Source organism: Borostomias antarcticus (assembly GCF_949987555.1).
Source record: "Borostomias antarcticus genome assembly, chromosome: 14".
Classification (NCBI taxonomy): domain Eukaryota; kingdom Metazoa; phylum Chordata; class Actinopteri; order Stomiiformes; family Stomiidae; genus Borostomias; species Borostomias antarcticus.
In genome coordinates, this window is record NC_140247.1 from 10,659,259 (window position 1) to 10,685,295 (window position 26,037).

Genomic DNA, 26,037 nt, shown 5'->3' on the forward strand with positions numbered 1-26,037 from the left:
TAAACTGACCTAATGTGCTCTGACACCCGCCCAGCAGCCAATGGTGGACTGAGACTGATAACTAGGACTGTATCAACTACAGTACATAGGGGGTAAATGAGAGAGTAGTAAAACAACAAACTGGACACAACATACCCTGAAGCCTGTTCAATCAAACACAATACACAGAAATAATGTGCAAGGGGAGGGGGTAATACCACGCTAAGTTATGCCCAGAAATAAGAAATAACCCGGCCCTGACTTCTTTGCTGACTCACCTCTTCCTCGGCCGACAAGTGTGGTGATGACCAGGCAGTGACCCGACTAGCTACAACTCACCGAGACACGACTGGGTAATGAGGCCGCTTGCAAACTGGGTCCTTGTCCCTCTGTCCCTCGCCAGGTAATAAAAGATGACTTTGGGCTGCATTGGCATCCACCTTCACTCTACTCGGCTTCACCCCCACCTTCCTAAAGTAAGCACCCACACTGTCACGCTGTTGTAGCCAGACACTGGGTGCAGTTTCTGATAAACATCTAGCATGCCCCCCCCCCCTCCCTCCCTCCCTCCCTCCCTCCCTCCCCACACACACGCGCGCGCGCCACTGTGATCACACTTCACCCAGCGCTATATTTCAAGCAACGACTGAAAAACTGGAAAAATACAGCTGAAAAGATATCATCCGTCACTTAAACAAGCCATAGAGTCAAGGCAGCGGAAATACAGACGGGCGCATCATAAAACTCCCATAAAGCACTGCCCCACTCATCCGCAGCCTCTGGCTACTGTCGAACACAGAAATAAATCAGCAATAAGGCTGCAGAGTAATAAACTCATCAGCAGCCTCTGTTCGTATTTACTGTGGGGTTTTATTCCCACCTCTAATTCAATCTTCCTGCAGAGAGCAGGGGGTAATAGGCTGAACGATGGGCCACTTGGTTTGGCTTATGCCGGGCTCACACTACAGGATATTTAAAATCCTTACCAATTTCGAAATCGGGTTACATCACGCACATAACGAGAATCTTAACAGATATTCTTCTTGCGCATCTCAAACGAGCACACACAGCAAGATTTGAAAATAGCTCATCACACACTACAGGATCTTATCGTGCCCGAGGGAGCAACGAATCACTGGTCTCACTTGTAAAGTCGGGACGTAATAATCTTAAATATGAAACATTTTTGATATTATCGGGGCCGCCCCGATGGGTCTGCGAGCCGATCGGGAGGTATTAGATTGGATCTGTAAACCCCTCACATTACAAGATCATCTGGGGCAAACATCGGCCCCGACCAACGTTCCAGACCAGATTTCTCCTCCGATTGTCGGGAGGGATGAATCGGGGTTATATCGGCCCAAAAATCCTGTAGTCTGAGCCCAGCATTAACTAGCTGTACTGGATGTGAGATTTTATACATGCGCCTAAAGCTGAAAATAATGTTCTTTTTTTGCATAGCTAACTAGCCAGATTGTGAGAAGACAAATACTGTTTGAGTGTTTGATATCAATGATTACTTTGTATTGTGGACACCTACTGGATACCGCTGCTGGATACTGCTCCATTTGGGGGATTAATCGATCAGGCTTTCCTGTTTCATATAAACTGATTTTTACCTCTGCCCCAGCAACAGCGCAGGGCGAGAGGTAATGTTTTTGGTGGTGTGTCAGTAGGATTACTATGTATGCAAAAACGACTGGATCGATTTTGATGAAACTCGGCGGAAGTGAAGGGTAGCAATGGCAAACCTAGAAGCCATTACATTTTGGAACGGATCCAAATTACGGGGCGGGTCAACGAACCACCCAATCACGGCCGGCCATTCACCTCCATTCATTTTTTTAGACCAGGTTTACGCTAAAACTACCAGACTGACTTTCATGAAACTCAGTGGAGAGGTGTAGCATGGGTTAACTCACATAGCCTGGTAAACCAGACACATTGCGGAAAAAAAATTGACGTTTTCACGATAGAGTCTGGACTTCCAGCAGCCTAGAACGATTTGAGTGGGCAAGAGTACAGTACTTGCCTTGACAGACAAACTCCTTCAGCCTGTCAGTGTAACAAAACATCATCAAACTTTTGCCAAATCCAGTCGGAAGAAGAGTGAAAACTATTTTCCGCTGCATAATCTTCTTCTTTATTTGTTGTTATTAGTCTGCTACAGACACCGTAAGCGTCCGGCTAGCAAGCTGGTGTTATGGGAGCCATCTCTGGCGCGGACGCAAGTCGCGAGGACGTCCTACTAAAACATTCGTGGACATAATCAAGATGGATGCAGGAGTGGAGACCACCGATGAGACCGCCAGGTGTATGGAGGACTGGGATAACTAGAGACAGAGATGGGAGGTCCGTCTGTGGACGACCTATCGATGATTATTAGCATGTGGAGGAGTAGACATTGTTGAAACCTGTTCATACATTGCAATATATTAATTTATTAATATCACTTTAAGTTGTCATCACCAAGGGTATTTATTATTGACTTTCTGACAAGAGTGCATGGTCCTCATTATACAATAATGTGGAAGTGTATTCTTAATAACATATTAATGCCATATAAAGCTATCATTATAAAATTATATGTTTTTCTGTATTGCTAAGGCAGGGGTTAAATAACATACAGTATTATTGCAGGAGGATTTTGGCACCAATTATATACAGTCTTTAGTGAATACTGAACCAACAACGAGTTAGAAATGAACTGAGGGCATGAGCTCCTGCTGGTTTCTGTCTCTGCAGGGCTTGATCAAATATATCTTACCGTGGGGGAAATAATTTTGTGAGGAATTTTCTCCCGAGCTGCTGTGATGTTTCAAACCGTAATACTCCCTGAGCAATTTCAGTCACATCTAGTTGACTATAGCCTTGAGCTGCAAATTCAAACCACCACGGGCCAATATACGGCTAGGAAAAATGTGAACTGAATAAAATAACTGAATAAAAGACAATCTATCTGCCTCTCTCTAACAACCCCGTCTGGCCTCAGGAGTGGAAGGTTCTGCTGGATGTATGGAGGGCCGAGATGATTGGACGACCTAATGATGATGATCATCTCTCCTTCACTTTCAACTCCACTTATTTTTTTAGGGGCCGGGCCGCCTCAGCTGGACCCTCTTCCCAAAGTCCTTCTTCTTCCTAGGAGGTCTGACTTCCCATGCGTTAAAAATCACCAAACTTTGCACACAGGCCCAGCCCTACAGTATGTCAAAAGTCATCAGCTGGCACTGTGGACCAATAATCCTAATGGTGGCACTACATCAACAGTCTAAAGTTTTAAACTTTAAAAAATCATAACAAACCAGCCGTACGTGCTATCACTTTGCAACCATCATGAACATGTAGGCCCAATTGAATAGAAACGGCCCTATGCTTCGAGCTGGCAGGAATTATGAAGTCCATTACTCCATTTCTTTTTCAAAAACTGTAAAACCTATCAAACCTACAGTACTCCTCCCACATTTTTTGGTCAATTGACACCCCAATTGCTACACTACACCAGACATTCATCGGGTTGTTCATCATGTCTTCAGCATCATGTTGCTCTCTCATTCTGTCAGCAGTTACAGTTTACAGTCGGGCTGGATATCGATTTGAATTTCAAGAATTGATTCGATTCCGATTCACAAGGTTCAGAATCGATTATCACGATTCAATGCAATTCGATTCGATTCAATATCGATTCGATGTGTTACTAAAACCAGTTTTTTTGAGCTGTAACCTTAATTACATGACTGCCAAGGTATGCAACACATCAAGGGCTGGGTATCTATACTGATTTCAAAAAATGAATGAATGAATGAAACATTGAATGAATTAATTAACTATTCATTCCTTCATTTATTCATTCATTCATTAAATAAAAGATCGATTTTGGGATTCATGAATCGATTCTGAATCACTTGATTCAGAATCGATTAATCGATTTTTTAAACCCAGCCCTAGTTTACAGTCGCAATAGCGTTTTGATGCTCAGACCTTCCATCAGGTTAGCTCAGACCTTCATAACCTGATCTGAGCACCTTCCATCAGGTTAGCTCAGACCTTCATAACCTGATCTGAGCACCTTCCATCAGGTTAGCTCAGACCTTCATGACCTGATCTGAGCACCTTCCATCAGGTTAGCTCAGACCTTCATAACCTGATCTGAGCACCGGAGTTTGACTGCTAGTGAAGAACTAGTGTGCGGAAACCAGTGTTTTACTACGGTTTAATATGAAAAACCAAAGCACTATCAAAAAACACAAGTAAGCACTTTTGACTTCAGTTGCTTGGCTCTACTGTAAGTGCAGTGACAAATGAGCAGGGTGAAAGAAGCCGAAAAGCTTTAAGTATTGAGTTTCTAATGTACGTTTCTAGCAGACCACTGGTGTATAAACTCTACAAATAAAAAAAACCCTGACTGCCAAATCAATTCTGTCTTGCATCAGCACAAGGCTCCCCCTTGAATTGACAGGCCAATTATGATAAACAATAGGGGATATTGCGCTGCAGAAAACGGATAAAGATCATAAAAAGATTTATTAGCTTTTAAACAGACTTCAGCCCCCTGGCTGTGTTGAAACGCAGCATAACTAGCTGCTTAATTGTGCGTGTTGAGAAGTTGGGAGGTCGGGCGTTGCTGGCAGTTAAAATCCAGTGCAACGTCCAATGGCGTGAAACACGGCAAGGCTTTAGAGGACAGCTGAGGAGATGAAGACTGCTTCTGTTCCACAAGCCGCTGAATGAGCCATTCCACTTTACAAAGGCTTACAAGGCGCAACCAACGGCAACCATATGTTGGAGTTTGAGTGGATTTTTAAAGGCTTTTTTTTTTCTCAAGAAGCAGGGACCTAGAATCATGCTGAGTTGAGTGAACGTGGGAGAAAGGCAAGGTCAAAGTAGGCTGAAGAGAAGGAGACAGAGCGAGAACGTGTCTGGACGTGCCCCACCACTTTAGCTGCTTAATGAGCTGAGTAGCAGATGGATTGGCAGAACACAATAGTACACATACAGTACTGCAACACACTCTTTTTTAATTAAGTGGGAATGGACTTTGAAGCTTTTTGACATCACTGAATAAAAACAAAAATGTATCATGGGTCAATGGACATACAGTAGTGTCACTATGTTTGTAGTCTGCCCTGTAGAGCTGCATACCACTCAGTATTTATTCCAAATCAATCTGTTTGTGCTTTTTTCAAAACTGCAACCAAGACGATAATTAAAGGACAATTCAAGTCTATGGTTTTGTAGCCTCTAAACACATGTAATACTGTATGTGTCTTGTTTACAATTAACTTAAACCAAACCAGAAAATGTAAATATTTTTAGTAATAAGTTCAAATTAACTGAATGTGGTGGTTACAGACGCTGCTATTTTGAAAGACTGAATTGACCAGCATGTATTGCGCGAAACTGAGCTATCGGGAGGAGGCGAACAGAGTCGGAATTCGGCAGGACAACAGCGGTAGCCTAGCCATCAACATTTGTCACTCAGTTGTATGATGCCGTCTAAAAATGACGTTTGATGCCGTAAAAAATGACGTTTGGAGGCGATGGACAAACGTCGAATTCTGACATCTGCCGGGTGAGACCAGGTTGTTTTGAACACGACGAAACGCCGTCTGACTCGTCACAATCCTCTTCCCACGGCCTGCGTGATCATCAAACACATTCCCTACGTTGGAACTTGCTGCTTGTGATACTAGCTCCTCCGGAGAGAGAGAGAGAGAGAGAGGAACGGGGAGAGGTAGGAGATCTGAGGCGAAAAAGAGCAAGATGGGGAAGCTGGTTGAACCTTATCCTTATCTGTGAGAGCAGAGGAACACGACGCGGCCCTCCGGACTCTGGGGCTTACACGCCGCTATGGTTACCGGTGCCTAAGAATATTATGGGATGATTCTCTCTGCAGGGGGAGCTTTGAAGTTGAAAATAGCTCTCAGAGACAGTTGATAAATGACATCTCCAGTGAAGAGATCTCTTTAGATTATCATTCACAGCAGAAGGCGTATCCACATACTAATGGATGTGTAACTTTTCTGACCTTTGGAAAATTCTCAGCTAGTTAAATCTCTCTCTGCTCTGCCGTCACTCGGATTAAAATCCGCCGACAGGAATTCAGTGTTCAAATGTTGCCGTCACACATTAAAGGGATATTATGGTATTTTGATTAGGAGATTTAGCCCTATTTGTCTGGATTATGTCTGGAATGTGGAGAGAACTCTAATTCTAAAATCCATTTAAACTCTGCCCTTTTTACAGCTTACTATGAGACGGTTGTGACAATTCAGTAACAGCAAGTGAGTGTTGCTACTGTCCAGTACAGTTGGTTATCTTGGCCTGTCCTTGTCAGTTTCACTCTTCCACATAATATGCTATAATAATATAATGTAATAATACCATATTATGATGGAGTGTCAGAGCCTGCGCTAATAGAGGCTGTGACCCAGTCACTATGCTGTCCTTCTCTGGTTGTCCTACAGACGAGGGGCCGTCCAATCCCCCTGTCAAGGGAGAAGGGGGACAGGATTGGACAGAGAGCAGAGAGCGAGCGAGAGAGGGAGAGACAGACATTGATTTACCCTCCGCCTTCGCCCTTATTTAGAAACTCACTCGTCTTTTCATGACAAATCACCCTCCAAGCAGCAGGTGTGAAGCGGTGATGATTCCACTGACGACTCCGAGCCATCCATTGTGTTTCTCAACAGAGATTGATTAGCGATCGGTGACAGGGAGAGAAAGCAGGGGAGATGTGTGCTACAGACGGTCTCACACCGGGGCCAGCCGAGGGAGAGCAGCCCTGGGGACCCGAGGGAGAGAGCAGACGCACACAGACGTGATGGCAGCCCGGGGTTTTTACTCGCCACGTGTAGTCTAGTTGGCGCAGGAGAGAGAGGGGTGGACGTATCGGGAAGCAGGCTTCCTGTTTTAGCTGCCTGGCCATGGAAAAACAAAAACGCCCCTCCACTCTGAATTACATCTCTCTCTCTCTCTCTCCCTCCTCTCTCTCTCTCTCTCTCTCCTAAAGGCCAGGGCTCTGGGAGGGGTGGTGTCTCTCTCTCTCTCTCCTAAAGGCCAGGGCTCTGGGAGGGGTGGTGTCTCTCTCTCTCTCCTCTCTCTCTCTCTCTCCCTCCTCTCTCTCTCTCTCTCTCCTAAAGGCCAGGGCTCTGGGAGGGGTGGTGTCTCTCTCTCTCTCTCCTCTCTCTCTCTCCTAAAGGCCATGGCTCTGGGAGGGGTGGTGTCTCTCTCTCTCTCTCTCTCTCTCCTAAAGGCCGGGGCTCTGGGGGGGGGGGGGGGGGGGGGGGGGTGCCCTGTCCATTCTCTCTCTCTTGCTCATTTTAATGGCCGTTCTCCCTCTCCTGCTCATTTTAATGGCCGAAATAGCTACCATTATACTGAGCGCCCCCTCCCTGTCCTCTGACCGCCCCGCTCCGGCCACCTGACCACCCCGTCCTCCACAAGGACCGCAGGGCGCCGGAGCTTACCGCTTTGGCCCCGACGACGATGGATCTCGCCACAAATCACGGGGGGGCCTCAGAGGTGGAATTACGGGGAGAGAGGGAGGTGGGAGGGAGGGGAGGGAGGAGAGAGAGAGGAAACAGAGGGGCGGGGGACAGTAACACCGGGGTGCGGCGAGTAAGAGGTCAATTACAACGGGTCCGCCGTATTTGACCGAACAAGGCCGAGCCTTCAGCAGCCAAGCGCCGTAGGTTCTGAGCGTCATTGTCCCTTTCGTTTCAACGGTGATCATTTCTAACCGCCCCCCCCCGCCCTTCATCCGTGGCCTTGGCGCGGCCGGGCGAGACGCAGCCCATTCACCGGGAACTCGTCAGACAATCTCAGACTTGTCGTCTTTGTCAGGCAGGCCGGGTGAAGCCATGTTTGAACGGCTGAATCGGTCCCTGACCGGTCCTGATTGAAGAGAGTGCACAGCAGCGGCAACCCAGATAGCAAGCGGATCAGGGCCATATACAGGCCAGATCTGGCCCTTGTGGCTTAGTTCCGGCCCATACTGTATATGGCCCAGATCCGCTTGCTATCTGGGTAGGGTCTGGTACAGGTGGACGAGAGACTACTGCTTGGCATTAGGGGAGCATGTAGACATGCATGTCAATAGCACCATACATTTACAGTATGTATATTAGGTTCAGATGACTGTCACAAGCTGCAGGCTTGTATTTCGGTTGTATGCGTGGATACAGTATGTACCTGTAAAGTATGTGTGAACCATATTCAGTACATGGCAATAAGCATATATTGACTATCGAGTCTCTTGAGTCTTGAGTATGTACTGTATGCATCTGTGGAAGCCAGTGTGAATGTTGTGAAGGTGTGAGTGCGTTTTTGTGTGTGTGAGTGCGAAAGAGAGAGAGACAGAGAGAGAGAGAGATAGTGAGAAGGCATGTGCACAGTGTGTGTGCGAGTTTGTGTGTTTGCGTGTGTGCGAGTGTATTTGAATGTGTTTGCCTTCACACATTCATTGTGCCTTATCTCTCAAAGGAGCTCCACAGCTTACTCTGTCTGGTGCTCATTACCATCGGTCTGGTTTTGCCTATTTAATGAGAGAGAGAGAGAGAGAGAGAGAGAGAGTGAGAGAGAAAGACAGAAAGATGTATTTTCTTTTGCGCTAAAAAAAAATAATCTGAAAATAGATGAAAATGGATGTAGCTGTTCTGTTCTGTTGACCTCCCCCCCCTCCCTCCTCCTACGCATTCACACCCACATTCTGCAAAGCGCTGCGGGAGCTCTACTAATGAGAGCCCCCATTCCCCTCGTCTATGAAGGATGGCGTGTGGGGGGTATTGGGGTTGGTTGGGTAATGGGGCAACGCCACCTGTGCCGGCTGTGACACAGGCCATAATGGTGATGAGCATCGGAGGGGCCACATGCCCGGCTGACCCATCCAACCGGACCCCTCCCTCCCTCCCTCCCTCCCTCACTCACTGTGTAGCTTTCTCCTTGCTGGGACCTTGGCTTGTCACATGAGGCTCCCAATTCACTTGTTTTCCCTCGAAACGACGTCCCGGTGCAGTGAAACAGCTGTTTATTATGGCAGTCCTGGGCCTCATTTTGGGAGGAGGCGTTGTATGCACCCATTTAGATGTACATTAACACTGATGTCGTCGCAGGCTCAAAACTCATCTCTTCAAGAAGTACTACAACAATCCTCCCACCTAAGCACTTATTATATTATATTGCACTGTACTTTAGATTGTGATTCTTGCACTTTGCCTTCAGCACTAGATTATGCTCTTAGTCACTTGTTTGTTTTAGAAAGAAGATGCACTTGTGAGTTCTGGCAAGTAGTAGTACATTGGCTCTTCCTACGTTAAATGCAATTATTGTTAGTCGCTTTGGATAAAAGCGTCTGCTAAATGACTGTAATGTAATGTAATGTAATGATGTGTGCTTGTTGAAGAAAAGGCCATGCCCCTGTCTCTGTAGTTGTGGAGGCAATTTCAGCTCCAATAACAAACTGTAACCCTATTATTTATTTACCCCAGTATTTATACTGTGCGTAGAAATATAGTCAACACAAACACATTCAGTGTTCTCATAAAAACACAGGGTACTAGAAGGGTACTCGGAGAAAGCAGAACTTTTCCCATGATGCATCTCGTTAGTGTAGGCTACAGTGACATTAGGGTAACAGGTGACAAATGTGGTGCATCACAGTTGCAGTTTATGAGAAGCTAGGTTTGACTCGCAATTAGCCTCGGTCTAATACTCCCAAATTAGCTAGGTAGCTAGCTAGCTGAATCAGTCCTTACCAGTATGCTATTGATAGCTCAAGTTTGTTGCCATGTCATTGTTACGACAAACCGTTATTCTGACCACCCAATAGCAGTACTGTAGATGCCCTAGGAAGTGGTTTTAATTTGCTCTCAAATCTGTGTAGGCCGATCATCTGGAAGAAAGAGTGCGCACGGATGTGCGGGACACGGGACGTCGAGTTTTCATTGTCAGATTTACAAGCAGAGACACACATTTGGCAAGGCAAACAGGTAGGCTACAGGGTATTAAAAAAAACAGTTTGCAGCTCAGTTTTTTTGCTGTCTCAGCACGTCCGTCTGCATACATTTCCTAATAACAAAATAGGAAAAATAACATCAAATCACACCACCATAAATAAACACACAAGCACAGTTTGAAGGAGCATAAACTTAACTGAAGTGGCATTTTGTGGATTTTTTTGGTAGTGTGCATACAGTATTAAGACTTAAAACTTGCAGGCAAAATGCTCAATACCTCCGTGTTTGTTTGCTTTCAGCACAGATGAGAGTTGCTGTGCTCGCAGCAGACAACACACTATAACGTTACTTGTATTGTGTCTGTTTCCCACTTTGGATCACATTTGCGAATTGTGAACAATAATAGCATGACATCAGCTAGCGTAAAGTTATAGCATTTACCTTTAACAGATGGTTATCCATTTCGTTTTGCTTCCAATAGCATAGTAGACAAATCTTTTGTCGCCACTGTACCAGATGCCAGCGTGACGCAACACATTCAGTTTGACAAACCACTTCCTGGTTGGAGTGAAATTGAACTTGTGGTCCTTGATTTTCTCATGGTCTTGCATGGATGTTCGATCCAGGTTGATTTTCCAAAATACAGCTGTGTTGCGGAATACTGTATATAAACATGGTGGTTGAAATCTTCTGTAGCGAGTCCCCTACCACAGTCGACCAATCAGATATGTTCAGTGCTGTAACCTCACCCCAAAAGTCCCTGCTTATCAGAAAAGTACTAGCCCCCGAGCACAGAGTCTTGTGAGAGTGAATTTAGGTCGAGGTACTAGTTCCTAGACCCTGGTTCCTGTGGTGGGAACATCGGTAGCCTAGCCAGCTCTAAACTCCAGCTCTAGTGCGCTCTACGCAGCTGTAAGCTTGGCGCTGTTCAGCTACATACAGTACAGCTCGTTAATGGACTGAAACGTTTTTTTTTTTTTACCAGACCCCCGCTTTGGTATAGAAATCCTCTGATTTTGATGATGATGTATTGAATTGAATTGAAAGCTTTATTGTCATTATACAAGTATAACGAAATGTCGTAAGAGCTTCCTCTAAAACAATACTCACAGCCACACACACACACACACACACACACACACACACACACACACAGAGGTTACACACATAGACCAACATAAGAGCATATATAAGAGGACACAGAAAATTGCAGTCCCTATTTCCAATATTTGTATAGAAATCCTCTGATTTTGATGATGATGTACATAATTAAAGCAGCATGGGTCTGACTGGAAGACAGGAGAGACGGACTTGGGGTGAGGATGTGTGTTTTAATAATTCAACGGTATCCCGGGGGAGAGGGGAAGACCCATAACACAGCCACACTCTGACCTCTCTGAGATCTTGAGTTCCTTTCAAATATGAAACGTTCTCAGCTTCCCTGCTCTCACCGAGACATGGATCACACCAGAGAACACTGCCACACCCGCAGCCCTGTCAGATGTGTATTCTTTCTCCCACACTCCCAGAGCTGCGAGGCGAGGTGGTGGTACTGGCCTGCTCATTTCCCCAACATGGAAATACTCACTCGTCTCCATCCCACAGTTCTCCCCGCCCTCTTTTGAATTCCATGCTGTCTCTGTCATGTATCCAATCAAGCTCACCATTGCTGTTGTGTATCGCCCACCAGGTCCTCTTGGTGAATTCCTAGAGGAGCTCGATACACTAGTTTCGCACTTCCCTGATGATGGGTCCGCACTCATCCTTCTCTGGGACTTCAACATCCAGAGTGAGAAATTGGAACCTCTCCTCTCCTTCCTCTCCTCGTTCGATCTTCACCTCTCTTCTTCTCCTCCTACTCACAAAGCCGGCAACCAGCTGGATCTCATCTTCACTAGACACTGTTCCACCTCTAACCTGTCTGTCCTGCCCCTCCATCTCTCTGACCACTATTTCATGTCCTACTCCCTCTCCATCCCCTCTTCCCCTGTAACTCCTCCTCCTACCCACATGGTTACCGCCCGTAGCCATCTCCGCTCGCTCTCCCCTACTGACCTTTCCTCTACTGTCACCTCTGCCCTCCCCGCCCCTGAATCCTTCTCTCTCCTACCCTCTGATACTGCCACTGATCTTCTCCTCTCTACTCTTTCCTCTTCTCTGGACAATCTCTGTCCCCTCACCTCCAGGCCTGCATGCCCAACTCCACCTGCCCCATGGCTGTCGGACTCAGTGCGTACTGATAGACGGAGCCTTAGAATAGCTGAGCGCAAATGGAGGAAAGGCAAGCTCCCAGAGGACCTTCTTAATTTCCAATCTCTTCTTTCCACATTCTCCTCCTCTCTGTCTGCTGCTAAAGCTGCTTTCTTCCGCTCTAAAATCCTAACCTCTGCTTCCAATCCTAAAAAACTCTTTGAAACCTTCTCTTCACTACTCCAGCCCCCACCTCCTACTCCCAACTCCTCCCTTCTCCCTGATGATTTCGCCAACTTCTTTGACAAGAAAGTTAACGATATCAGATCCTCTTTCCCCCCTCCCCCGGTCAACGCTCCATGCACGAAACTCACCCCCCCATCCCCACCCTCTCTCCCCTCCCTGCTCCCCCCCTCCTCTCCACGCCCCACCTTATCACACTTTTCTCCCCTCTCCCCCAACGAGGCCCTCAACCTTGTAACATCTAACCGCCCCACCACGTGCTCCCTAGACCCTGTTCCCTCGACTCTCCTTCAGTCTGTTGCACCCGAACTCCTTCCCTTCCTAACCCACCTCATCAATGCATCTCTTGTATCAGGATGTTTTCCCTCTGCTTTCAAGACTGCCAGAGTCACCCCCCTCCTAAAGAAACCATCTCTCGACCCCTCTGATGTCAAAAACTACAGACCGGTTTCCCTTCTATCCTTTCTATCCAAAACACTTGAACGTGCTATCTTTAACCAACTGTCTTCGTACCTCCACCAGAACGACCTCCTAGATCCCCACCAATCCGGGTTCAAGGCTGGCCACTCGACAGAGACCGCCCTCCTTGCAGTAACAGAGTCACTCCATGCCGCAAGAGCGAACTCTCTCTCCTCTGTCCTGATACTCCTAGACCTGTCAGCAGCATTTGATACGGTAGACCACCAGATCCTCCTCTCCACCCTCGAGGAGAAAGGCATCGATGGCTCTGCACACTCCCTGTTTGCATCCTACCTGACGGGCCGCTCCTACCAGGTGACATGGAGAGGGTCGACGTCGGAACCGCGTAGTCTGACTACGGGGGTTCCACAAGGGTCTGTCCTGGGTCCTCTCCTGTTTTCCCTCTACACTACATCTCTGGGCTCTGTCATTCGCTCACATGGCTTCTCCTATCACTGCTATGCCGATGACACCCAACTGGTTCTGTCTTTTCCCCCTTCTGATACAGAAGTGGAGACACGCATAGCTGGATGCTTGGCTGACATTTCCGAGTGGATGACGACACATCACCTCAAGCTCAATCTGGACAAGACTGAGCTGCTGTTCCTCCCGGGGAAGGGCTGTCCGCACCGGGACATGGCCATCACCATTGAAGACACAGTGGTGACCCCGACTCGGACTGCGAGGAATCTGGGTGTGACCCTGGATGACCAACTGTCATTTTCCTCACATGTCACATCCGTCACACGTTCCTGCAGATTCATGCTCTACAACATCAGGAGGATTCGCCCTTTCCTCACTAATGAAACGGTGCAGGTACTCATCCAGGCCCTGGTCATCTCCCGCCTGGACTACTGCAACTCCCTCCTCGCGGGGGCACCGGCGTCAGCCATTAAACCTCTGGAACTTGTCCAGAAAGCTGCTGCTCGCCTGGTGTTCAACCACCCCAAATTCTCCCACACAACTTCCCTCCTCCGTTCCCTACACTGGCTCCCTGTAGAGGCTCGCATCCAGTTTAAAACTCTTGCTCTAACCTACAGTGCAATGAAAGGAACAGCACCCTCCTACCTCCAGGCCATGGTCAAACCCTACATCCCCTCCCGACCACTACGCTCTGCTACCTCAGGGCGACTGGTTGCCCCGTCACTCTGAGGCTCCTGCGGTTGATCGACACGGTCACGGCTCTTCTCTGTCCTGGCCCCGCAGTGGTGGAATGAGCTGCCCACTGATGTCAGGACAGCAGAGTCGCTGCCCATCTTTCGTCGCAGGCTCAAAACTCATCTCTTCAAGAAGTAATAAAACAATTCTCCCACCTAAGCACTTATTATATTATATTGCACTGTACTTTAGATTGTGATTCTTGCACTTTGCCTTCAGCACTAGATTATGCTCTTAGTCACTTGTTTTAGAAAGAAGATGCAGTTGTGAGTTCTGGCAAGTAGTAGTACATTGGCTCTTCCTACGTTAAATGCAATTATTGTTAGTCGCTTTGGATAAAAGCGTCTGCTAAATGACGCAATGAATGTAATGTAATGTAATGTTCTATTATTAACGGGAACCTTAGATCTCAGACAGGTCTAACGTTCCAGGTTCCTCAAGGTGTAGTCCCCCGGAGCTTAAGTGTTCTCTATCATATTTATCCGTCCGTTCCGTTTCCCTTCACCTTTTTAAATCATCCTTGTCCTCGGGACGCTTTCGTTCAAACGACACCGCTGTCCTCATCCCATCCCCCTCATCCCATCCCCCCCAGCCGGTATCTCTCCTTCTCCTTGGCGACGTATTATGATTTGCGGTGTGTGTATATGGTAAGAGGTTATAAATAATACAACGCTGTCATCCGAGGGGCTGTGCTGCCGATGCTGATAAATGTGGACCATGCAGTGTCCAGCTACAGTAGGCGCTGTAGCTCAGGAGGTAGAGTGGCCGGTTGGGGATCCCAAGGTCCCCGGTTCGATCCCGGCTCCTGGCAGCGTGACAAAGTGTCCTTGAGGATCAATCCCTCCAGGCTGCCAGAACATGGTCAGCAGACCCTGGCTGCTCCACACGCCACCACACGTTTGCATACTGAATCAAACAGCCCCTCAAAAAAGGAATGGAATGTTAAAAAAGCATCAATTGCAGTGAGTGCCACATTTGAACTATGAGGTCAAATGTTGATGGGGGTGGCGATGTTATATCGACATCAAAACTGAATCTGCCGATTCCGTGCCTAATTAGTAAGTTGTAGAAATTTGGCCACAGCAATTGATTGCGTTTTAGTCCCTTTTAAACATTTTGGCTTGCTATAGTGCCACCTTGTGACCAATCTGCTTCATATTTCTTCAGTTACCATTAGGCATGCTCTGGTACCACTTCCTAGGAGGAGATGCATGTAGATTTTAAACGATAAAAAAAATAAAAAAAAAGGCAGAAAATTTACATCTCAGGAAGTTATGGGTTCTTGTGGCAAATTTGTTCCTTGTGAGGAGAGACATGTGTACAACGTTTTGTGACTCTAGGTCAAACGGGGCATGAGATATGCCTGTGATATGCCTATATAAGCATGATGGCTGGCTTTTCACAAAGATGATTATATTGACATAGAAATTTAATCTGGTGATTTCGAGTTCAATTAGTAAATTAGTATTACTCCCTAGCGCCACACGTTAGTGTCTGTGCTGTCCCAGTCTGCTGATCGATCTGCCCACCAAGCCCACAGAGAAGGCTCTGATGAAGATGTAACTGTCGAAACGTTAGTTGTAAGTCGTGTTTATCTGCACCTAATAAAAAGGCCTCTTGCTTCATGTGCTCCACTGATTCCTCGTTCATACTCTCCAGCCCCTTCCTGAGGAGCACCGGGCTGCCCTTCACAAGCTGATGTGCAACGAGGATACCCTTTTGTAAGGGCTCAGATCCACTTTGTCTCATCGTTGTCCTAGTATGCTGCTTTTCAAGTTAATATAGGTCTCTGGGCTCCCCAAAACATGTCTTTAAAGATTTTTTGCTGAAAATACCACTCAGTTGAAGCATTCTAGTATGCCGCTATACACCTCTGTTTCAGTCCTGTTCTGCACAGGCCGTTTCTGTGTCTGTAGCTTTAAATCCTCCCGAAGTTCAAACAATGCAAACACTACAGGACAGGACTCTGGGGGTTAGGGTTGTGAAGGGTTAATTATCAACTTTTGCAACTTCCCCGTCTGATGTCATAAAAGGAGGCAAATCTGAATGGCTCGTTGAATCACATGTTTGTGAACTCTGACTGGGGCTTCTTATTTCAAAGTCTGTGTGTTAGTAGGACCATCAGAGACCCGAGTGTGTGCGCACAAGCACTGAAGAAGTGAGATTTTGAGAACCTATAAGGCAAGAGCCTGAGTTTGGCTGGGTGGCTGCTGTCTGTTTTCTGGGTATGGATGTAATTAGCTACATACATTGGGCTTCATACCGGGGCGGCATGTAGCTAGGGAGGTAGAGTGGCCAGCTGGGGATCGCAAGGTCCCCGGTTCGATCCCAGCTCCAGGTATTGTGCCGAAGTGTTCTTGAGCAAGACACCAAACCCCAAAATCGCTCACGTGCGGCATGGTGGCGTAGTACCTAGCACTGTCGCTTCACAGCAAGGTCTCTGGGCCTTTCTGTGCTGAGTTTGCATGTTCTCCACGTGCTTGCAGGGTTTCCTCCCAAAATAACTCAATACAAAAATCATGTGAAGAAGAGCAGACAACTTGCAGGAGAAAAGCAGGGAACAATTTCCACTGGCGACAACCACCGAAGATGTGCCAAATAAAGACCTCTTGAGGTCCAAAACATTTTATTTTTATTTTCTTCAAATCAATAAAAGGTGTTTCTGTGTTTGCATTATTTAACTCTGTACTGAAGAGAGGAAGGTTGCCTATGAGGTCAACACTGCTGCGAGGTCCACAACCTCATTCTATTATGAATTAACATTCATACATTGAGGTCATGCAAGCTCACCTCACTCAAGGCGTGATTGTCTGGCCTTTCAAATCGTGATTTGAGCACACTGTATAGGAAAAAAGGTCAACCACCTCTCAAGCTGGATATGCTCCAGCAACCGTGGAGCCAAGATGGGACAGAGCCACAGCTAATGGTATTCATAGATGAGAACGTCAGCCATTAGCTTTTCCATTCCCAAAACAAACCATTTCCGATGCTTATGCATATACATGCCCTTATGAATACTCAATTATGAGTAATATCTCCATCTGCATAATTGATGAGCTGATTAAGGTCATGGCTATCGCAGGCCTGCGGTTGGAGTTGCCAGACATGGTTGTGGTGTCGCTGTAGGTCCGCACCACAGACTCACTGGAGAGACTGCTAGTCGTGCCACGCGGTTCCCGGTGTAGATTTGGCTACAAGATGGGTGCTTGGCCCATTGATCTCAGACCGCTTCCACGTCTTCCTTTCACAGGGATAATTGGATTGGGGTTGGCGCCCCGGCTCGCGGAAGGTCCGCTCCGTTAATGGGATTGTGGCGGTTCGGGCCACTGCTTCGTCTGACTCTACGTGTTGTTTATTCCAGCCCAGATCAATCGTTTACGGTCGGTCAATGACAAACCAGGGCAAGGGAGCTGGGGGTTTTATTACCCAGGAGTGTTTAAAATGCCAGAGCCATTTAGTGCCCTCCCCTCCCCCGTGCTAATTGGAATGATTTTAAGGGTTGTGTAAGAAAGATCATCTCCGATCAAGCGGTATCGATCTCCTCCGAGCCTTTCACCCTCAGAATCACCAGAGATCAGAGACCAAATAATTAATAGAGAAAACTATATAAAGTAGACATTTACAGTAGGGCTGTCCTAAATACCATTTTACAGGCTTTGAATGCTCTTTGATGTGAACGAATGAATAACGAATAGTATGTTCTCAACCCCTAAGTGAGGCTGAGATAGTCTATATCTACTGGTGGCAAGCTGAGCAATGCGCCAGTCATATTTCCTTGTTGTGCAACGTTCGCCTCGTGCTACTTGTAGATTGTAAATTGCTAGATTGTTTAGCTTGCTAGCTGAGTATTTGTTCTTTATTGAATCATGTGTGGGTTTATTTTATCATGGCTTGTCAGTTTGCCCAAATTAAGGTTTCACTTTCCCGTTCTGACAAGTTGGTTTCATTTTCATGTTCTGGCTACATCCATGAATACCACTTCTGAAAACCACTTCCAATTCGGTTTTATAAAAATCGATTTTGTACCACGATAAACTACAGGCTGACAGTAGCCTACTAAAATCAATAAAAAAATGTAAATGGCTGTTTGCTACTTAATGGCTACATCATCCTAGTCCATGCTTTTCAACTCTCACCCCACCAACATGATTGTGACACGTTTACAAAGGAAAAATATATGCATGCTAAATAGCAAGCTAGTAGCTGGATTAGGGCTGTCTCTCCTCCACTCCGGTGCAGACCCACACAGGTGTGTGCTGTGTGTGTGTGTGTGTGTGTGTGTGTGTGTGTGTGTGTGTCTGTGTGTGTGTGTGTGTGTGTGTGTGTGGCAGTACCGGAGAGGAGGAGAGACAGAGGTGAAAATGCTTCTTAAGTAACTTAAGCCTTAACTTGACAGACCTAACAAGAGACCCGCAGAGAGTGTTTAGAGGGAAAAAATCCGCTTTTGTTCAGTTGCGTTTTCGCAAGTCACTCAATGTAACATTATGACGAAGTTGGGATCGGTTTGGAGTATCGGGACAAAAAATGAATACTCCGAATACTGAATTGAGCTCCGAATAATCAGAATAATCACGGACAAATGGCAACTTCTTTCTAGGCATTAATGGGTAAAGAAAAAAAAATAAAGACACATCAAATCAGTACATCTTTTAATATCCTTGAACATTAGCATTATCACCATTTCAATCAACAGCACAATTAATTCAAGTCAGATCACCTTTTTTTAAAGATATTTTTTAGGGCTTTTCAGCTTTAATGGAACAGGACAGTTTAGAGAGACAGGAAATGTGTGAGAGGGAGAGGGGAGGACATGCGGCACAGGACCCGAGCCGGGAATCGAACCCGGGTCCGCCACGCAAAGGACTAGCCTTCATATGGTGCACGCCTTACCCGGTGAGCTACCGCTAGAAAATGGCGGTAGAATGTTTTAAGACGCTATGCACGGTAAGATAAAGGAGCAGTCTGCTCAGTTACAGAGGTATCTGCTTAGCCACTTGCGGATCACAGGATTTCATTGATCTGTGACTCTGTCGTGTCGCTATAAAATATTTTATTGACAAAGCCTAAGTCACACTATCAAGAATAATTATGTATAAATGGCTAACACTGAGTCAAAATCGATTCAATTCCACATTAATAACTCAGGCCTTGACACGAATGCACACACACACACACACACGCACGCACGCACGCACGCACACACAGTCGTCCTACACACTTTCATTATAACAGCACACTAAGCAGTTCTCCAGTTCAGGTCATTATGAGATTTCTCTGGGGGTGTGGTTGATAGATTAGGGGTGGAGAGGAAAGGCAGGTACCACTTTCTCATATATTGCAGGGATAACTTGATTGTGGCGGTAATCTCCATTCTCAAACATTGTTTAATTCATCATCACAGGTGCAATATTCTGCTTGGTATTGGGTAGAGATTTGTATCGGTGCTCGACCATAAGCACGTAGGAGGATGTCTTGAATACTGCACACTAAGTGGCTAATAGCGCTGAAGATCTGTAGTCTGTGTCTGTTAAACGAGAGCAGTTATGGTGCGGTTCTGGGTATATTTGTGTCTGACGCAGGGCCATAGGGCTGAGAATGAAATGGACCTCCAGAAACTACGGCACACATCTAATGGATTTATTGATCAGGGGGCCGTCGTTTGTTAGATCCTGTTCACTGTGATAGATTTAACAGCATAGAGGCTGGATTCTGGCGCAGGAGGCCAGGCAGAGTTATGGCCTTCATTTATATTCCCCACCACAACACCACCCTGGCTTTTCCCTAGACCAACCTTCTCTCTCAACCACTCTCTGTTCTCCCTCTCTGTCTGTCTCATCTCTCCCTTTCTCTCTGTCTCCCCCTCTCTCTCCCTACCCCTCTCTCTCTTTCTCTCTCCCTCTCTCCGTACCCCTCTCTCTCTTTTTTCTCTCTGTCCCCTCTCTCCCTCTCCCTACCCCTCTCTCTCTTTCTCTCTCCCTCTCTCCCTACCCCTCTCTCTCTTTCCCCTCTCTCCCTCTCTTTCTCTCTCCCTCTCTCTCTTTCCCCTCTCTCCCTCTCCTCTCTCTCTCTCTGTCCCCTCTCTCCCTCTCTCTCTGTCCCCTCTCTCTCTCTCTCTCTCTCCCTCTCTCTGTCCCCTCTCTCTCTCTCTCTCTCCCCCTCTCTCTCTGTCCCCTCTCTCCCTCTCTCTGTCCCCTCTCTCTCTCTCTGTCACCTCTCTCCCTCTCTCTCTCTCCCTCTCTCTCCCTGTCCCCTCTCTCCCTGTCCCCTCTCTCTCTCTCTCTCCCTGTCCCCTCTCTCCCTCTCTCTCTGTCCTCTCTCTCTCTCCCTGTCCCCTCTCTCCCTCTTTCTCCCTCTCTCTCTCTGTCCCCTCTCTCTCTCTCTCTCTGTCCCCTCTCTCTCTCTCTGTCCCCTCTCTCTCTCTCTCTCTCTCTCCCTGTCCCCTTTCGATGTCTCTCTCTCTGCCCCTGTGCTCCAAACACTTTGCAGTTCAAAGGATTCTCTGTACTGTTAAGCCTGTACCAACATCCGTGGGGAACGGGTATGCGCACATTTACATAAAGACACGAGGCACACATTCAAGCATGGAGAGCGATGTGCGCATAGACAGACAAGACAAACACACACGCACACTCCGTCACTCTCCGCTCTCTTAATCTCACTCTCTCATGTGGATCCGTCCCATAGTGACAGAGCTCTAAATATAATGGTAATGAATTGGCCTGGAGGGAGCCTTCTGCTTTGATGCTGTAAGGGACTAATGAGATTAGCACTGGCACTGAGGGCACAGCGCGAGGCCTCGGGGCCCCCAGTCTGTGAGAGGAGAGGGGCTGGAGAGACGGGGGGGCCCGCTGGCGTCTCTCAGTGACTCAGGAGGCTGCGATGAATCACCTCGGTCCCAGAGACGTGCCCAACACAAAACATTACCCCAGCCAAACCCGAGTCCCAGTGTAGCACGGCGCACTGCAGGCTTTGAGAAACAACGATCGAGCTCCAGACATAAAGATGTCTCGCCCCAGCAAACAAAATGGAGGGATGGCGCCGACACGCAGCTGTGCTACGAACTGAGGCGAGATATGTTCGCACGACGGGGGGGCGTGCCCAGCTGCAGCGCTCACCTGAACCAGGAACCGTGGGCACTAGGACAGCACGTTCGACACAGCGCCAACATACTGTAGGGAACGGAACTGCGACCTCCGCTGCCAGTCCACGCCGCTAAACACTAGGGCTGCCCACCAATAGTCGACTTAACGTTAGTCGACGAAAAGAGTCCTAGTCGAGCAAGTTTTCATTAGTCGCTTAGTCGCAGAAAGAAAAAGAAAAAAAATCAAAATCCGCAAAAATAATTAAATGTTGCTCAGTCTCCTTGCTGTGTTGCCGAATGCCGACACATTGAGAATTAATTTACCGCTTTCTGTGTGTATGGTAAGGTTATATGTATAATAATAATAATCATCATAATAATAAAGGAGTGACTAGTCGACTAGTCGCTTGAAATTAGGACTTCTAGTCGAGCAGGGAAATCTTTAGTCGAGGGCAGGCCTACTAAACACTAGGCTGCTGACATGGCTACAGAGAAATAGTATTCATGTCTCATCATCATCATCATCATCGGGCCGTCCACAGATGGACCTCCCATCTCTGTCTCCAGTTATCCCGGTCCTCCATACACCTGGCGGTCTCATCGGTGGTCTCCACTCCTGCATCCATCTTGATTATGTCCACAAATGTTTTGGTAGGACGTCTTCGTGACTTTTATCCACGCCATGGAGACGGCTCCCATAACACCAGCTTGCTGGCCGGAAGCTCACGGTGTGTGTAGCAGTGTCCAGCCAGCCTCATTCTCCTTGCTGCCATCTTCCCACTCACCCTTGACCTCTCTCCGGACAGATCTTCCATACTGACGTGCGCGTTATGACTTATGTCCAGTGCTGCACGAAGCATTTCGGTGTAACATCCGTCCAGTGACCTCTGCAGGGAGTGGCTCAGGGTCCAGCACTCACAGCCATACAGGAGAATGGCCTCCACGATGGTGTTGAAGAAGTGGAGCTTGGTTTCACGGGGGAGGTTGGATTTTAACCGTTTCTTTAGCATTCTCCACATGATCGCCCTCCTCACTTTGAGGTCCTGCTCTGTCGAGTTGACCCAAGAGCCCAGGTATTTGAAGTCCACAACCTCCTTCAGAGCAGTACCTTCAGCTTCCATTAGGGGCAGATGTTCCAGGGTGCTATTCGCCTTATTCACTTCAGCTGCCATATTGGTCAGTCTGACGTAATTGGGGGTGCGGATGTGGAAGTGCCCGTTGACTTCAATGTTAAAAGTTCACTGTGAAAACACCACTTCAAGAACCAAAATAGTCAAAATAACAGGCTGAATACACTATCGGGGTTACAAACTCATCATTACCAGACTCTGATTGTTTTTCACTGGCGTTGTTTTCGCGTTTGGAAATACATGGGAGTGAAAGCAGCTCACGGCTAACTATGGCTCATTCACCTCCATGTATTTCCAAACGCGAAAACAACGACATTGAAAAACAATCGGAGTCTGGTAGTCCAGGTCTGCAGATGACTTGTGGTGCTTCAAGGCCGTTATTCGAGGGAGCTGGCCTCAGGGCATGCTTCTGATTAAGTAGTAGTCCTACATCCGCGTGAGGCAGAGCTGCAGTAGTTAATTTATGTCCACATAGAGACCATTACATACAGGAACACAACTACGAAAGGTGCAATCGGTATACAATCACAATTCATGGACCAGCGGCATAACTTTCTTTTTCACACATCTTTCAAGGGTACAATTAGCAGCGTCTCCGCCATAGATGGTGGCTGCCTATGACAGCAGAGACAGAGCGATAATTAGCAAGCAGGGGTGAAAATTCACTTTTTGGCTCACGGTGAGTCACCAGCCAAGTGTATTTTTCAGATAGCCTTCCAAAATCTAGTCGCCAATTGGAAATTTTACCTGCATTTGGCCGGTGGCAGGTGTTAATTTTCAGCCCTGTTAGCTAGGCGTTTAGCCCTCTTTCTGGGCATCCCCAGTTGTTGGAACTCTCTTACAACCAACCTATGTGTCCTAGGCTGCTAAATATGAACACTAGTAGTCTGCATCTGTACCCTAGCTGGTATGGTATTCAGGAGGTTGGTATAAGGCTTCCTCTAGGCTAGGGTCAAATGAACAGGCTACCTCCAGAACAAACACCTCTCTGGACACTTCACTGACAACAACAACAACAACAAGGTCTGGTGTATTAGCAGAGTGTCTGGGTGACTGGAGAGATGGGACATGGTGGGACTGACACAGGAATGTTTGTCCATTCTCACTGAGGTTGTTAAATTAAATATGTCCTTTACTATCAAGTCCATACACCCACACACGCACACACAAACACACACACACACACACACACACACACACAGATGGGAGAGATTAGACATTGAAAAAGCAGTCCTCACAGGGCTGGACCACTAAAAAAAGAACACCACATGGCCCAACACTAATGTTCCTATCATCACCATTAGTTTCCATTAGCTCCCTCAAAATTGCCTCGCAGGGGTGCTATAGAGGCCTAAAGTTTAATATTAATCATGACACAAACTACAGCCTGTATGGTAAAATATCATACCCAGGCGGTGAAGTAAGCGGCGGTCTCTGCTGGTCTGCAAATGTATTGCCAGGCTAACGGACACACACACACACATGGACACACACACAGACACACACACCCCATAAAAGTCATGTAAAGTGACGAAACAGCAAGGAGGACACCCACTATTAGAAGGTCTGTAGTTGACCTGTGTTTGCGGAGGTGTGGAGAAGCTGTAGGACTTACGGAGGTGAAGTTCTGGGGGCCGCAGGCCTCTCCTCGGTACTTGCAGGACAGCAGCATATCCTCCAGCTGATGGCTCAGGCGGTCCATAAACTCCAGGTTGGTGCCCTCAAAGTTTCTGGGGGGCAGGAACAGCCTGAAGTCGGACAGCTTCTTGAACCAGGCCTGGCGGTCCTCCTGGAGCAGGTCCAGCACCAACGGCCGCACGGTCCGATTGGCCAGAAGCAGGCCCAGCCAGTGGCCGGCAAAGTACAGGTCGCTCTTGGTGAGCTTGTAGAGTCGGATGGGGTTGTTGTTGCAGACGGTGACCGTGGGGAAAGCTAGCTCCTTGGCCCACTCGGTGTGGATGCGCGTGTAGGTGGGGAAGGAGAGCCAGTGGAGGAGGCGGTTGGAGGACCAGGACACGAGCAGGCCCAGGGAGGTGCAGAGAGCCAGCAGCCAGAAGGCCCTTCGGCCCATGGATCCCCCGGGGACGCACACCTGTCGGAGCCCGTGGAGGCGCGTCCTCGCTAGCAGGGTGGAGGTGATCTGGCCCAAGCCTGGCCTCGCCGCCGGGGGGGTGGGGCCGCCATGCCGGCTTCCTCTCCTCGCCACGGCCGGTGAGCCCCGGCGGAGACAGCGGCCCTCCAGAGCCATGGCTGCCCACAGCGCTCCTAGACCCGCTTGGAAGGCTTCATCTCCCAGCCAGGCCTCAGGGGCTGGGGCCCTCATGGAGCTCCAGGGTCACAATAGCCCTCAGCGTGGTAATCCACACCTGGATGTGTGCTTATCGGCCGCTTCCGCTGCTACAGACACATGCAGTATGAGCTCCTCACACACACGCACACCGGCACACACTCCCGCTCCCTCTCCACAGTTTCTTCTCTCTGCCGTTGTCCGAGACTCGATTTGTTCCTCTGCTACTTGTTGACCACCTCGTTTTCCTTTTTTTGTCTCGGTCCCTCTCAGTCCATTTAGGATGCTCGACCCGAGACCGCTCCACTCATTGTCGACTCAGCAGAAGAAAGCAGCCGAGCGGATCTTTGCGCGAGGTAGTTTCCACATGAGCGACTCCGGTATCGGGCACAGTTAGGAATATGACATAGAGCGAGAATGGAGGAGATGGAGACCGCGAGGGAGGGAGATAGAAAAGAGAGAGGGAGGAGTGAGACAGACAGAGAGAGAGAGAGAGAGAGAGAGAGAGAGAGAGAGAGAGAAAAGATGAGGTGAGAGAGAGAGAAAAGATGAGGTAAGCGGCGCTGACAAGAAAAACGAGGAAGAGTAGGGAGAGATGAGGAGAGAGCAGCGAGTCCGGGGGGGGGGCGGTGGGGGAGAGACCGGTCCGCTTCGCCACGTCAACGCCGTCGTCTCTGTGGACCTCACCCTTGCTTATATCTCCTCCTCAGTCTGCTCACCCCCGCGCGCACACAACAGTCAAAGGCTAGGCTTGTTTCCGCGCAGGTGATTAGACCCCCGCGCTGGTATCTCTTTTCTGATCTTACTTCCTTTCTCGACTTCCATTCCTCCCCTTTGACCGTCTGTCACTCTTTCGCCGACTCTATCTTCTTCTTCTTCTTCTGTTCTCTTCTATCCGTCTTTTGGCCGGAGAGGGTGTCGTGTCCTCCGGGTCACCACGGGCTCCTCGCTCCCGGACACACACACACACAGAACCGCGCGCGGGCACACACACTCTCGCGCAGAGGGAGAGACTCGCATGCGGTCGCGCCGAGAGAGAGCGACCGCGGGAGACCGGAGCGGACGGCCGATCTGTCCTGACGCGCTAAGGGCTTCGCGCTCTCTCTCTCTTCTCTCTCTCTCTCCCTCTCTCAGAGAGCCGTGGCGCGTCTAATCCCTATATTCCTCGTGTCTCTCTCCCGCTTCCTGAAATACCCGTCTCTCCAAAATAACATCCCTCCACTTGCCCTCACGCTCCTCCTCTTCTCCCTGGTGTCTGTCAAACCAAGTCGGGCTCTCCCTCCTCCTCCCTCCTCCTCCCTCCTCCTCCTCTTCCCTCCGCACGCACGCGCTCGCTCTCTCACTCTCTCCTCGCCTCTTCAAGGGAAAGCTCAACGGCTGCGTCCGACGGACTTCACACCCCCCCCCCTCTCCGTCTCTCTCCCTCTTCCTCTCCGGCTTGGTCCCCGCTGTCCCCCCCCCCCCCCCTCTCTCTCTCTCTCTCTCTCTCTCTCTCTCTCCCCCCGTCTCTCTCTCTCTCTCTCTCTCTCTCTCTCTCCCTCCGTATCCGTAAGC

General features: G+C 48.3%; 1 protein-coding gene across 1 annotated transcript in view; it reads right to left on the reverse strand.

Moving 5' to 3' along the window:
* Positions 1 to 25,746, reverse strand: part of asic2 (acid-sensing (proton-gated) ion channel 2) — a 99,056-nt gene extending 73,310 nt beyond the window's left edge. The window contains exon 1 of the mRNA XM_084448321.1: positions 23,812 to 25,746. Within this exon, the coding sequence (XP_084304447.1) occupies positions 23,812 to 24,519 (708 nt within the window). The 5' untranslated portion in view covers positions 24,520 to 25,746. The remainder of the gene's footprint in view (positions 1 to 23,811) is intronic.
* Positions 25,747 to 26,037: the final 291 nt, after the last annotated feature.